This window comes from Crocodylus siamensis, chromosome 3 (genome assembly GCF_052110815.1).
Source record: "Crocodylus siamensis isolate JL-2025a chromosome 3, ASM5211081v1, whole genome shotgun sequence".
Classification (NCBI taxonomy): Eukaryota; Metazoa; Chordata; order Crocodylia; family Crocodylidae; genus Crocodylus; species Crocodylus siamensis.
The window spans coordinates 68,646,230-68,660,709 of record NC_143397.1 but is presented as its reverse complement, the minus strand read 5'-3'; the positions used below and the strand labels follow the sequence as shown (position 1 = coordinate 68,660,709).

The following is a 14,480-nucleotide window of genomic DNA, read 5'->3' as shown; positions in this document are numbered from 1 at the left end:
GGTTGCAGAATATACAGTTCTGGAAGAACAACTTCAAAAAACTTTGAGAGACTTAGAAAAGCGTGAACGACAGCTTGTTAGTGCAGAAGCAGAGGTAACATACTTTTATTGATAGATTAAGACAGGTAATCAGAATTTAAAAATACTCTCCATATATATACAGTAAAAGCTATGTTAACCGGCACTTTATTAGCCGGAAAACTATTAACCGGCATCCAAGCAACGCAGCAAAAGCAAAACCAGAAGTACCACTTCTGGGGGAGTTTCTGTTTCGCCACTGCAAACTGAGTTTTTCTTCGCCACTTTTTCAGCCCACAGCCCAGGGCAAAGCAGCCTGTGCAGGGCCTAACTCCCTGTCCCCCGGCACACTGACACTGGGGAGCGCACCAGACGGTGCATATTTGATTAACTGGCATCCCCCATTCCTGGGGGATGCCAATAACAAAGCTTTTACTGTACATACTCTTGAGTTTCCAATGGAAACGGTTGTATTGTTAATAACTATGAAGACTCTCAAATTTATCTCTCCATTCACTGCAATGCAAAACTTGAATTCTGACCTCAGCATTAGTAGTATGTAAAGAGAGCTATCCAGGTCAGGTTAGTAAATGACATTAGAAATCTGTATAGTCTGTATCCTTCTGTCAGTCTCAGGAGAGAAGATGCAGCAGCTAACACTTACTATATCTCTGAATGCTCTGCATGGGAGAGGAAAGTGCACAGGGCTAATCATGGATATGGGATATTTCCAAATCATGATATTTCAGCAGTACCAGCAATGTTATTTAGTTAATATGGGACATCAGCATGCCTGTTGTTCTAATTCCATGGCTGAAGCTCATCTTATCATATCTGCCTATTTTGACACTTAAACAGAGTTAAAGTTCCCAATGTGTGACCATCTGACTCCTGCTTAAGATTGTCTGACTCCTACCTCCCAACTTGGTTCAGACCCTCCAAGATTTAATTTGCATTGTAAATCATCATATGTCAGTTACTTTATGCTTCCTTTCATAATTCTTGTGGGTGGCTAGAGTTTGTCTGCATTTGCTTCAATGAAAGTATTACATTTTTTAGTTACATCCATATTTGCCTCAAAAATGACCAAAAATTGAATGGAACACTGAAAGCTTACAGACAGTATTGAGGTAGTGCATTCAGAAGTTATTTAAAGGTGATTTACTGCATACACAATTTCAGAAATATATAATGCTCTTATTCAGCAAGCACTAACTCAGTGCTTCTCATGTGTTTCTCGAAAATTCAAGTGTGTAACAAAGGTCATATTTCATATTTAGCTTAGTAGGAAGTAATACAGATAACAGTTTGAAAGTTCATATCTGCTGAACCTTCCCTATGATCCCTCTGTTCCACTCTAACAGGATGGAAAAGATAGATGCATTTTTTCAGTTAGAATGGAAGGATAGAAGAAGGAAGGTGTCATTTCCAGACCCTATTTAGCCAGTGAGACATAAGATGCTGGTATCTTATAAAGATAAAAAGAGGCAGGTAAATTGGAGGAGAGGTTTTTGGCTATGATTATTATAGTAACTTACAAGTCACTGGTTAATTTGGGAAGGGATAGTGGAAGACTGGCTACATCTCCATCTGTCCATACTGAAAATATAGCAGTGAAGACATTAAAAGGAGCCCTCCATAGATAGAAGCCAGGAAAGTTTCCATTAATCTTTAATAGAAAGATTAGTACAAGTGTAAGGAAGAATTTCAAATGAATTGTACTTATAGATACTGCCTTTAAAATGTTTCAATGTTAAGCTTCAAAGAGTAAAGAAAGAATTGCAAGCAGAGCATGAACGAAACGTTCAAGAACTTCAGGATTCAGTGCGGCGAGCCAAAGAAGAATGCACTCATCAAGTAGAACTAGAGAGGTCAAAGATCAAACAGCTGGAAGAGGACAAGATCCGCTTACAACAGCTGGTAAGTAAAGTTTTAAATTTCCTTTTCAGGCTGGGATAGTTGCAAATAGGACGTTTCAGAAGTTGTACGTTATTGAAGCAAACACGTTTGGGGAACTCTTGCCGTAAACATGTTGGTCCCAGTTATCCAGTGAGATTCATACCACAGTTAAGATCCACCGGCTTTCTTTTGCATTTGGTGTGTTAGCGGTATTTTGCTTTTTAAGGCTGATTATGTTTGGTAATGAAAAAACATACGCTTTGAACGTTATGCAAGACATTCTTCATCAGTTCTGAAGAGTGAAAACCAGCACAGCACAACATAGCTGGAAGAAGAGGGAGGAAGAGAAATTCCCAGGGTAGCAGATATAATTATCTGAAGAAGAGAACCTGGGATTTCAAGGCCAACAAGGAGGAAAAGGGTATTCTCACTTTTCATATGTGGGAAGAATTCAGTAAGTAGGCAGGGTAGATTTGCATCATATAGGTTAACCAAAGTAAATACATAATATAGTACAAACTTTATAGTTCTTAAATCTATGGTGGAAATCAGATTTTTAGAAATTCTTCTGCAAGTGGTTTTTGAAGAAGTTGGCATGTTGAAGGGCCATCTTTGTGCCATAGCTATGCCCATAGTTTGGTGGAAGTGTTGATCATTGAAAATGAAGTTGTCGCAGGTGAGAATCAAGTGGTTGATTTATCCAACATGTTGCAAATCTGAGTATTCAGTGTTCTTTTAGGTATTTCAGTTCAATTTATTATTAAGGACCCTGGCTAAAAGTCATGCTCCTGAAAACAACTTAACAGACATAGAACCATAATATAAATGTAAGCAAAAATAACAAAAGTGTAAAGATAACAACAGAATAGGGACAACCATTATAAAGGATTGTTCCTACTCCTAAAATTATCATAAATACAAATATGGTAATAAGTCAGATCATAAACCTATAAAATGTTTATTCACAGGTCCACAATTGACGCAGTAAAAAACAAATATAGTGATGAAGTTTATCAGTCATATCAGCAGTAAAAGATATTTAGCTCTGATTACTTCAGCCTTAAACGCAGAAGTTGCAAGACAGTTTACTAAATATGAATCTGTTTGCTGGAGGAGCCATATTAATTTCTCTCTATTTAAGAAATATGTCGATTTCTGCAAGAATGGTGATAAATACTTTCTCCTTATGTCATTACATAAAGGGCATTCTAAGACATTAGGAGTTTTGAAAGATACTATTCATTGAGAGGCTGGGCAACATCTTTTAGCCCTTGGAATGGAAAGTCTAGGTATTTCATGAAGGCAGCTGTGCCTTCGTGGTGTGCAGTGTTAGTGAACAAGTCAGTAACACACATCCATGGTTGTAAGTGTGTTCTTCTCAGGGAAGTGGTTGATTCATTCTGGATTCTTTTAAGGAAATCCAAATGCCTTGTCACTCAAAGAGCAAACTTTCTACAAGTGGTTTCAGGATAGTTACTATGAATCCTGATAGCTCTTCAGTGAGGGTACCGCAGTTGGATTTGATGAGTCTGCCAGGGTTACCTTGTTTGTGGATGTTTGGGAGCATATAAACCAGGGGTAAGGCAACGTTTTTTGGCCAGAGTGCCTAAAAAAAAACTACAATGCCTACCTTGGAAGGTGCTGGAGTGACAGCATGCCAGAAAAACAAAACAAGGGTAGGGGGTATATGGCAGGATGCCCTGCTGCCCTGTGCCCCTTAGCCCTGCTTCCCCTTGCCCTCCAGCTCGGGCTCTGTGGCTATCACCAGCTACCCAGAACCTGGGCCAGCTGCAAACAGCTGCTGCCTCCCCATCCCGGCTCTAGTATCTGAGGAGGAAGCAGATACCTGCGATGGTCCCTGCTGTGCTTCTCTTACTGCCGTTTGTGCAGAGCAGTGATGGAACCCAGTATGGCAGGGCACAGTGTGGGGTGCAGAAAAATGCCTGCCACTCCCATCTCCCCATTGCCCTGGCCACACTTCCCCTGCAGGTGGGGGCAGCAGTGAGGGGCACAACCCTGCATGCTGCCTATGTTGCTCCCGTGCACACAGGGGAAGTGTGAACCAGGCAGCAGCAGGCAGCTTCCCTATGCAGCCCCTCTGTGCACTGCTGCTCTGGGTCGCACACACTGCGCTCCCACTCCTGCTGCCCTCCCCTGGACCCCCCCAGAGCAGTGTGTGTGTGTGTGTGTCCAACCCAGAGCGGTACCACACAGAGGGGCCAAACAGCTGCTGCCGCCCTGGCCCCAACCATAATGCATGCCAAGGAAAATGGCCTTGCATGTCATGCTCAGCACACATGCCAGGGGTTGCTGACCTCTGACATAGACAGTTCTTGTTCAGAATGAGATGGGGGCTTGTTGTGATAAGATAATGATATTTGTGTTCTGGATGCTACTGTCTTCATTTTCCATCTTGTGGTGATGGTTTACTGTCTATTATGTACTTTTCAAGAAGTTGTTAAATTGCTGGCATTCATAGCTCATTAATGAAATCTCTTGCTAGCCAGACCAATTCATTTTACATTAAAGTAATATTGTCTTTTGGAACTAGCAGGGGGGCAGTAACATATGTGCTACTTCTAACTTTTATGTTGTTGCAACTTTCCCTATGCCCAAGAAACTTTACTTATGTTTTGTCCTTCAATAAAATTCTCTTAGTAAATTAACCATTTTATTGATGTTGCAAATATGTATATATTTGCTAATGCCAGTAGTTTAACAGTCTTTGAAGTACATAATAGTGCAACAGCAACACAGGAAGAAAATCAAGACAGCAAGAACCCTTTCTAGAGGCAAATGAATTATTGACCTCTCTCAAAAACACTTTCTAGAGGCAAAGGAATTATTGGAATTTGAATCTTCAAAAGCAAGGGATAGAACAAAAAAAACCGGCAAGCTAAAATTATAGTGATCTAAATGTGATTTCTTATATTCGTAGTTTCTTGTTCAGAAAAATGTGTGATTACACACTCCTCAAATTCAGGAGTTTGTAAGTAAAAAAAAAAGTTCTGGAATGAAAAGTGCTACTTAAAGTTACTGAGAAAAAAGGAGCAAGGGGGAGGGGAGATGCACAAAAAAACAAAAGTCCCCAAAACTCTCAGCTAAGTTTTATTAGCTAAGTACTGATAACAAATTACTTTGGTAGTAGCATTCCTGAACAATCAATATTTAGACATTTTATAGCTGTCTCTCTTAATGAAGCCAGAAATATGCTCCTGAATATTATTTAAATACTTTTGAAAATATTTATCTCCTTTTGTATAGCATATGTTTTGTTTTGGCATGTTTTGCTTTCTAATATAAGAGTTTATGTATTGTATTGTAGCAATGAGTAATTGAATTGTACTATATTACAAAAAAAAAATTAGAAACACCTGGATTTCATTTTAATTTTTCCTTTTTTAGTATGTCTTTAATTTCCATTTAGCAGCAACTTGGGTTTAAGCTTCATTTCATATTGAATGAATGTAAAAAAAATTTTGTTTTCTATACCCTGGCTTTTTCCAGTATTAAACTTCCATGTGTTGGTTGAGACATCTGACAATTCAGAAAAGGCCTAGCTGTTAAAGCAAAAATAATTGATTTTCCATAAAAAAGCATGACCTCTATTGTATCCGTCTTGATCTTTTAAAAATTGAGCCAACCTTCAAAACCCATTCTAATGACCACAGGCAACATTTTCAAATTGTGTGTGCATTTCACCCAATGCTTATATTGATGGTAATGATTTCTGATCGATTGTTAAAATGACCTAAATTAAAATGGTTAACTAATTTTGCAATACTCTAGCATAAAATAAGGCTGTAGAATAAGGGTGTGGTCTGGTTATGTCTCATCTTTGTTTGTATTCAAAGTAAATATAGTTATCGCCAAAAAGGCCCAGTCAGTTAACATCTTCGGACATCATGGGCTGGATTCAGATTTGCGCCATGTACAGACATTCAGTTTCTCCTGGGAGAGTTGCTGTTTTCCCAGGAGAAATCATAAGAGTACAGATGTTCAGGATTTTTCTCCCAGAGCAAGAATAACCCAGGAACAACCAGATTTAAATCACTCCTGGCAGAGTTTCTTCTTGGAGAGCTAATGTCTGTACATGTTCTCATCTGTAAAAAGCCACAGTCTTGCAGCATCCCAGGGTGCTTTAGTCCAGCGTTCCCCCTTTCCCTGCCTCCATGCTGCTCCCATTCTGTTCCCAGGCAGACTGAGGGGCCTGCAGAACATTGTGAAATGTGTGAACAGGAACACCGGCTGAACAGAGTCAGCACTGCAGGCTGTCTCCTCTTCAGAGGCTCAACATCTGAATATCTATTGAAGTGTTTCCTTGTAATTTTTCTGCCAAGAGAACAGACCCTCCCCCCTTCCCCCCCCCCCAACCCCCACCCGGTCCATGTCCAGCGGCTAGGGGTACACTGATCCAAAAAGGTTGAAAACCCCTTCAGTAATGTATCTCCAGTTTTCCTAAGACAAGTATCAGTGACGTCAGAAGTTAATGACGCATTTATCTTTTGAGATAAATGTAGATATTTTTATCCTTCTTCTGATGCATATTAAGTTTGTCACATCCTGAAATGAAAAAGAGTACTTTTTTCATTTCCTTCCATATTGTTGCAGTAAAGCTGAATGCTGGTTCCAGCCCATTAGTTCGTAGTTGTGAGAGAAGATATGATACCTGGTAACTGAATCATCACAAATTAGCATCACTCAGATGTTGTTTACAGACATTGTGCTTAGACTGGTTTAAATGCAGTTTTAAAACTCAAACATCCAGACATACAAGCCAATTTAGGCTGGTTTAAACCTGAACTGTTTCAGAAGTATACCTAGATAACTGACTTATTCTGTGAACTAGTTCAGTGTTATTTGCAGGCATCAAGCTTTCTGTGACTAGTGTCTGGTTGGTTCTCCACTTATCCCACAATGCACTGCTCCCTCCCCCAACCCCTGCATGGCAACTGGCTGCTCTGGTACACAGCTAACACTACTTTCCCAACCTCTATTGCCTGTGCTTGACTTGAGCATCCCTGGCTGGAGTTCTAGGAGCAGGTCTCATCCACTTCTAAAGAGCTGATCAATTCCCTTCTGTGGGTGCCAGTTGGCCAGGGTTCCATACATCCCAGGCTTTATTTAGGGTGGGAAGTAGATATGGAGGGCTGTCTAGTCTCCTGCTTCTATGTTCCTGAGGGATTCAGGTTCCAGGGGGGCTGGACAGGGAGTCCACACCTATAATATTCATCTTTGCTAAGGAACAGAGTTCTTAAAGAAACTACATTTAATTTTTCTAACTCATTATTTCATCTGCCTTTTGACTCTGTATACAGTTTTCTATTTAGGATGGCAGGGAAGAAAATATACATGTTCTATCTTTGAAGAATCCTTTTAAATCTTTTTTGAATGTGTGGAATGGTGAGTAAAGATGAGCCCGGTTATTTTTCAAGAGCAGCTGTTTGAATCTTCTTTGAACTATTTCCCTTGACCTGTTAAATGAGTCAGTCCATTTTTTTTTTATGAAAAGTAAGTATAGTTATCTACATCACATGTGGCATTAGTCTCCACTCTAATTGCACGTTCTTCTTGACTGTTCACACAACAGTCATCCACTGATGGCTTGGCTTTGGGGTATGTAAGGGTTCTTCGAGAACAAGCAAGGTTAGACATTCATTTTGAGTCTTACTGCTGCTGGCGTTGTTTTCAGGTTTACGCATATTAATTGGTCTGTTCGTGGTCAACAGCCTATTAATTCCTGTATAAGTGGAGCCATAAGAATAAAAAATATGACATATCTATCTGTCTTGTCATTACAAATAGTTATTTCTTATTAAATGACATAAATGAAAAATAGTTATTCTTGTAGCTTATTTTAAAGTACTATTTTTTTCAGACTGTGTATCTGTACCAAGTGACCTGAACAAATACTGGTAGGTCAAAAATAAAACATCAACAAAAGTTTCATGCATCTAACTAAAATGATTCTTTTCTATTATCTGACCTTTCCCTATATCTAGTAAATAATTTTTAATATTTCATCAACCGTTTGTGTAACTGTTCAAAATGGGTATGTTGAAATTAGTGGTTACTGTGAGAGTTAAATCTTTTATAATGGAGTTAATATGGTCATGTTTTGGTAAGGTAGTATCTTTTAAGTTACCTGTTTTTTTAGCAAAATCTTCCTTTCTATTTTTATCTTCCTGCAACACTGCAAGAAAACTGTGAGATCAGATGTACATGGGATTTAAGACGTTAGTCACTGAAGCCTTCTTTTCAGGCTTTTAAATCATTATTTGGCTGAACAAAGTATTGTTTCCTCTTCCAGACATTCCTGAACAAATTATGCTGGTGAAGTTGAGTCAATAATAAAAGCTCTGTACAGTAGTTAAACAGTGTTTTTTCTTAAATTGTCCATTTGTTTATATACTTGAGTAATTTTGCCTGTAATCATTTGCAAGTCGCAATTTAGAAATTGGGTGAATAATTATTTCCATGTTTTAAGTCAAACTTATATCAAGGGAAATTTGGATTTTTCTTTAGAGTGCCAACCAAAGCTTTCCGTAAAATTCTAAGTGTGCGTCATAATTAAGAATTCATAACTAATGAATATGAAGCTTTCAGTGTCTGTTTTATATAAACCGATAAACTGAAATAAAATCTTTTTGCTCCAGGGATTTAATTTTAAGTACTGTGATATTCCTTTTTCTGTGCATGCTTTCCATTGTTAAGTTACCGTAGTGATTGCTGTATGTTGGTGTTTTCTTTTAATGTAGCTTTATGAAGCAGAAAATAAGTATAAGATATTGGCGAAGGAGTTCCAGCAGTACAAGGAGCAGCAAAGTAGCAAACCAGAGATCCGGCTACAGTCAGAAATAAATCTTCTTACTTTAGAAAAGGTACTCATGGATTTCACTTTTTTTTAAACGGTATATTCATAAGTAATGAAAAAGAAGAAGTAATCTGTTTCTTAGATAAAACTGATTTAATCTTTTTTCAGCCATTAAATATCTAAACCCAGTTGTGGATGAAAAGAACTGAATTTAACAAGATTACAAGGCCTCTGGCAGACATTACACTTAGACATGATGAACTATAGTGCCCTGGATGCTGAGAGTGATTTTTGGTGCTTCCAGGCTCTGGGGCAGAGCAGAGCATTTGATTCTGATTAGAGGTGCCAATATATCGGTCCAATATTGGATCGGTACTGATATAAAGAAAATTGACTGTATTGGAAATTGGCCCAATGGGCCAATAATTTGGCCAATAAATGTCTGTGTTGCATGCAGCTGCATTGCAACACACAGGCAGCAAAGAACAGAGCTGGCAGTGTGGAGAGCTGCTCTCAGATGGTAAGTCTGTATGGTGGAAGGGAAGGGACAGATCAATGCCCCCTGAAGTGATGGAGGGGGCACAGGCAGACATTGCCCAGGCAGATGCAGGATGGAGCTGTATCTTGTTTGGGGGGGTGCGCAAATCCCACCACTGCTTGCACCCCAGGAAGGTATGGGGGGGCATTTCTCCCTGGATCTTCATGGGGCGGGGTAGGCAGGCTGGAGCCAGAGCTACACAGGGCTCTTCTCGCCGGGGTTTGGGCTCAGCGCGGACATTGGGAGGGGGCTGCAGCCACCCCAGATTTCACCGCAGCTCCACTCCCAGTGCTGCCGCTGCCGCATGCCTGCCTTGCACCGCCCTTGCTCTTCCTGGCACATGGGTGGAGGCAGGGCATTGAGCCGGGGCTGTGTCAGGTGGTGGTGCTGGCAGCAGAGCTGCAACAAAATTTGGGATGGCTGCAACCCCCTTCTGCTGAATCTCAGTTGGCTGACAGGAGCAGGTGGGCTGCCAGCTTTTGCAGGCTTGTCTAGTGCACTCAGATTACCCTGGTGGCACCAGGAAGAACTAACCAAGCTCTCAAAGCTCATGGGATACTGGCGGAATCACCAGGAATTTTGACCAGTGTACAGAAGTTCAAGTACTGTAGCTTGCTAAAATTTAATACCTTATTTAACACGGATTAATTTACAATGCCCTTTTTTAAAGTGCTGTAAAGCTATGCACTTCTGTTTAAGTAATAGCAATAAAGCACTTTAAATGCAGAAAAAAGCAACTTATGTACACACCCTTGCAGTTTAATAATGGCGTTTCTTTTTTATTTCTTCTGTATTAGCCAGTATCAACCCTAACCTGGGTAGGGACTGACAGGGCACTTTAGTCTGTCTGTTCACTTCATACTTTTGGTTAGCTACCAGCATGGAAATGAGTGAGGCTGTTATTGCCATTTGAATGCTTATTTACAAAGATTTTAACACAGGCCATCAAATCATTTTACATATGAACAGCCTACAGTATACTTGAACTGGATTCTAACAAGTACTGGGTGACTGAAGAAGTAAAAGGTCCATACTGCTAAGCCTCAGGGACATCTGGCTTTGGACATGTTGTCAAGTAAAGCCATTGATTTATTGTTATAAGCATCATCGTGGAGTATGTTGTCTCAGTTTTTAAAAAGTGATACTGAAGGACAATGTACAAGGTTGCATGTTGATTTGGAAGCCTTGCCTAATATCTAATTATTATACATACACTTAATATATTTTTCTCCGTATTTAGACTGCAAGCATCCTTCAAAAAATTGTTGTTATGTCTTCTGATCTTGTATTTCCTTTTAATATCCGGACAGATTGAATGGTAAACAGTTTGTGTAAAAAAAAAAAAAAAAAATCAAACTTCTGCTTAAGGTCTTGAACTACTTAACTGGAATATTTACCCCTTTGTGGAACAGTCATGTGGAGAAGCTTGAGAGAGTCCATAGAAGAGCTACACGCATGATCAGAGGTCAGGAAAACAGACCTTGCGATGACAGACTGAGAGCTACGGGGCTCTAGCCTGGAAAAGCGCAGGCTCAGGGGTGATCTGATGGCCACCTATAAGTTTATCGGGGTGACCACCAGGATCTGGGGGAACGTTTGTTCACCAGAGCGCCCCAAGGGATGATGAGGTTGAACGGTCATAAACTACTACAAGACCATTTCAGGCTGGACATAAGGAAGAATTTCTTTACTGTTCGAGCCCCCAAGGTCTGGAACAGCCTGCCATCGGAGGTAGTTCAAGTACCTACATTGAACACCTTCAAGAGCAAATTGGATGCTTATCTTGCTGGGATCCTATGACTCCAGCTGACTTCCTGCCCTTTGGGCACGGGGCTGGACTCGATGATCTTCCGAGGTCCTTTCCAGCCCTAATGTCTATGAAAATCTATGAAATAACTACTGCTTTTAAAATAAAGTTGCATAAGAAAATAGTTTCTTGAAAATCATTTTTATAAATTAAACAGTTAACTTGAAACTGATGCAATTTTTTTAGCAAATGGCTTAGTAAATGTCAAGAAAGATTTGATCAGTGGTTCTCAACCTTTTTAAACTGAAGATACTCCTCAGGGCACCTCACAATAGACTGAAGGCACTCTTCCATAACTTTTAGTGAATGGAGAAACACCATTTCAAAATTTCTGATCTCTTTACATCATACAGCACACTTCAGAGGATCCCATGGCACCTGAAGGGGCCCCAGGACCCTGACTGAGAATCGCTGTATTAGATGATCATATGGAACTATTAGAATTTTAATAAAAGAAAAAGAAAGAGAGTGCTACAGCTGACTGATGTCAAGAATTTCGTAGTAATTTTTGGATCATCATAACTACCCATCACTCTTATACAACAGCGGGGCAGGCATATATTTTGGCTGGAGGGCTGCTTACCGAGTTTTGGCAAGCTGTCAAGGGCCGCATGGGTAGCCCCACCCTTTGACAGTTGCCCTGCCCTTGGTCGCCATACTGGGACCAGGCATCCTGCCCCAGCAACACCTGACCTTTGCCACCAGAAGTCCTTCCTCTTTCCCCAAAGCACTCCTTTTGCAAGGGAGGATGCTGCAATCTTGCAACCAGAAAAAAACCCCAAATTGTATCCAAAAAAATAAAACATTTGCTATAACTTACTTTAATTTATTTAAAATATTTTTGTACTGATTTGTGTTTGTGTAGTGTATCTAGAGGTGATTGTATAATAGCTCAAAATACATCCTACTGTATATTGTGCTTGGATGGTGGAGGGGTGTGGCTTGGGGGTTGGTGGAGGGGTATGTGTGTGGTGGGATGTGGGTATGGTGGGTGGTTATGGAGAGGTGTGCATATGTGGTTGGGGTGGGGGCTGTGGGAGGGGTGGAGGAGAGAAAGAGAGGCAGGGCCAGGCTTTTGGCACCATCGTGTGTGGCTTTTGCGGACTGCATGTGAGCCTCACATGATACAGACTGGATAAAATGGCCTGGCCAGCCGTATTTTGCTCACCTCTACACTACAGTATAATAAAGCACACACATTTGCTGGAGGTGGTTTATTATAACTCCCTTTGCATCTAATAGTGGCTACTTTTGATGACAGATTTGATGTCTTATGTTAAATTTCCAGTATAGCAAGTCCTATCTTTTTAGCAACCTTTCTAATTATTTATGATGATTTTCAGTTCAATTGCAATATATGTGAATATTTCATTATTCTAAAGCATTGGTATTTTTACAGTTTCCTTTTGTCTTTGCATTTGAATTATCCAAAGTATATTCCATGCCTATAATGGCAGTAATTGAGCAAACAATTGAACTCGACTCTGTTTGGACTTTGGCTTGGTAGATCAGTTCAAAAGAACAGATTTATGACTTAGACTTGGACAGATTTATCACTTAAAATTTAGCAACACCCCAACCTAGACTGGCCACATTCAAACCTTGAACCAAGTCAGACTTTGAGAGAGTACATTCCTAAAATATAGCCAAGTTGGCTTTTATTCATGTATAACAGATTGCCTAGTGCTTTTAAAATGAGTATTTTGATTAGACTATTTTTGCCTTGTTGCTTTGTATAGCTTAGCTATACATTATAGAAGTATTTACTTAGAATTCAAATTACCTTTTTAGCACATTACATTAAAAGGATAAAATATCGTTTTAAACTAGTCCTGTATCTTCTATATGGTAAGTTAAGTTATAAAATATTTTTTAAGGTTCTAGGACAAACGTGGCTGATTACAGGGGATAATTAACACTACTTGGAATACAAGCCATTTTCCTTATTTCCCCCACTCCAATCCAAGGGCCACATTTAATTTGAAACCTGTTTCTCTCAGTGGCTTCAATAGGAGTCACCCCACATCTCTAAGGGCACTGTTTGGCACTAAGAGATGAGTGCTAATTAATTTGGAATGCTAAATTACAACTTATAGAAATATGAATGTGGTTTTTCAAGGGTTTGAGGACTCAAAAAAAAGTTTATATCTGCTGTCTTGGGACTAAGACTTATCTAGTTCCTTTTCATATAGACTGCTATATAAAATAAAAATAAAGCTATATTTTAAACAAGAAAATGTTCATGTGCCATAATATTTATATTAACCTATATAACAGCTTTAGATGATGTTGTAGGTTATGCTACATAAACACTTCTTAAGCCAGAACCTTTGTATATACAGTCTTTCAATGATTGTAACCACTAGTATAAAGTTTCTGCTGATATGATTTTAATTGCTTTTAGGTTGAACTTGAAAGAAAATTGGAGTCAGCTACCAAGTCAAAGCTTCACTACAAGCAACAGTGGGCAAGGGCTTTGAAAGAACTTGCAAGACTAAAACAGGTAAATAGCATATAGAAAATGCACAATAAATATGTAGTTTTTCTTTTCTGAGGCCAATATAGAACAATATCATTCCACGGGGCATTGTTGCAAACTGATTTCCATTATAACTACCATTTTCCATTAAAAAGGCTGGCATCATTCCTAAATCATTAGCTTTGGGCTGGAATTTTTCATAACAAAACACTGTCTGAAAGTGAATTTTTGGCAATCTACTTTCTATCTTTTGAGTTTGGGGAAAATGAAAAAATACATATTTTCCAAAGCTTAAAAAAACACTTCTAACTGCACATTTTAAAGGAACACATATATAACATAATTGGCCAAAGCTTGTATCTTAAAAATGGGTAAGGACATAATCCTCCTGGTTGATCAGGGCCTTAGTTTGACATGGAACTAGAATGGTTTTAAAAAATATCCAAGTAATTAAAAAAGGTCACTTGTGATTATGCTCAATCAGTGTCTGGTGAGAAGACAAAATAAAATGTACAGTGGTTTATCTTGGCTATGTCTGCCATCTGTTTTGTTTTTACACCAGAAACAGTTCTTATTTTCCTGCTTAAATATTAAATGAAATATATTGTGTGAGCAACTGTGGTGAGGGCACAAAAGAATAGAAGTTACAAGTTCTTCCCTCTAGACACTGTTAGTAAAAATAATTTTTTACACCATACCAACTTAGTACATATTTTATTTCGACTAATTCCTGGGGGAGAGCCGTTATCTAAATTGGACCTTTTGCATTATTCTCAGATTTCTGCAGCTTTTAACTTCCTGTATTTTCAAAGAGGAAAGTGGCTAAATGTTACAAATTGCCTATGTTCCTGTTTACCTTGTAGGTTTTAAAGTTTGTATCTACCCGTGGAATATTTGATATGGGGAAGATACAAGTGCTTATCTT

At 39.2% G+C, this 14,480-nt stretch overlaps 1 protein-coding gene across 2 annotated transcripts in view; it reads left to right on the top strand.

Annotated features, from left to right (window-relative positions):
* CEP120 (centrosomal protein 120) overlaps positions 1 to 14,480 on the top strand; it is a 68,257-nt gene that overhangs the window by 37,727 nt on the left and 16,050 nt on the right. Inside the window, exons 15-18 of one of the 2 annotated variants that reach the window (XM_090038463.1) lie at positions 2 to 94; positions 1,777 to 1,938; positions 8,676 to 8,798; positions 13,481 to 13,579. In XM_090038463.1, coding sequence (XP_089894589.1) covers positions 2 to 94; positions 1,777 to 1,938; positions 8,676 to 8,798; positions 13,481 to 13,579 — 477 coding nt within the window. The other variant, XM_090038464.1, reaches the window with a different exon arrangement.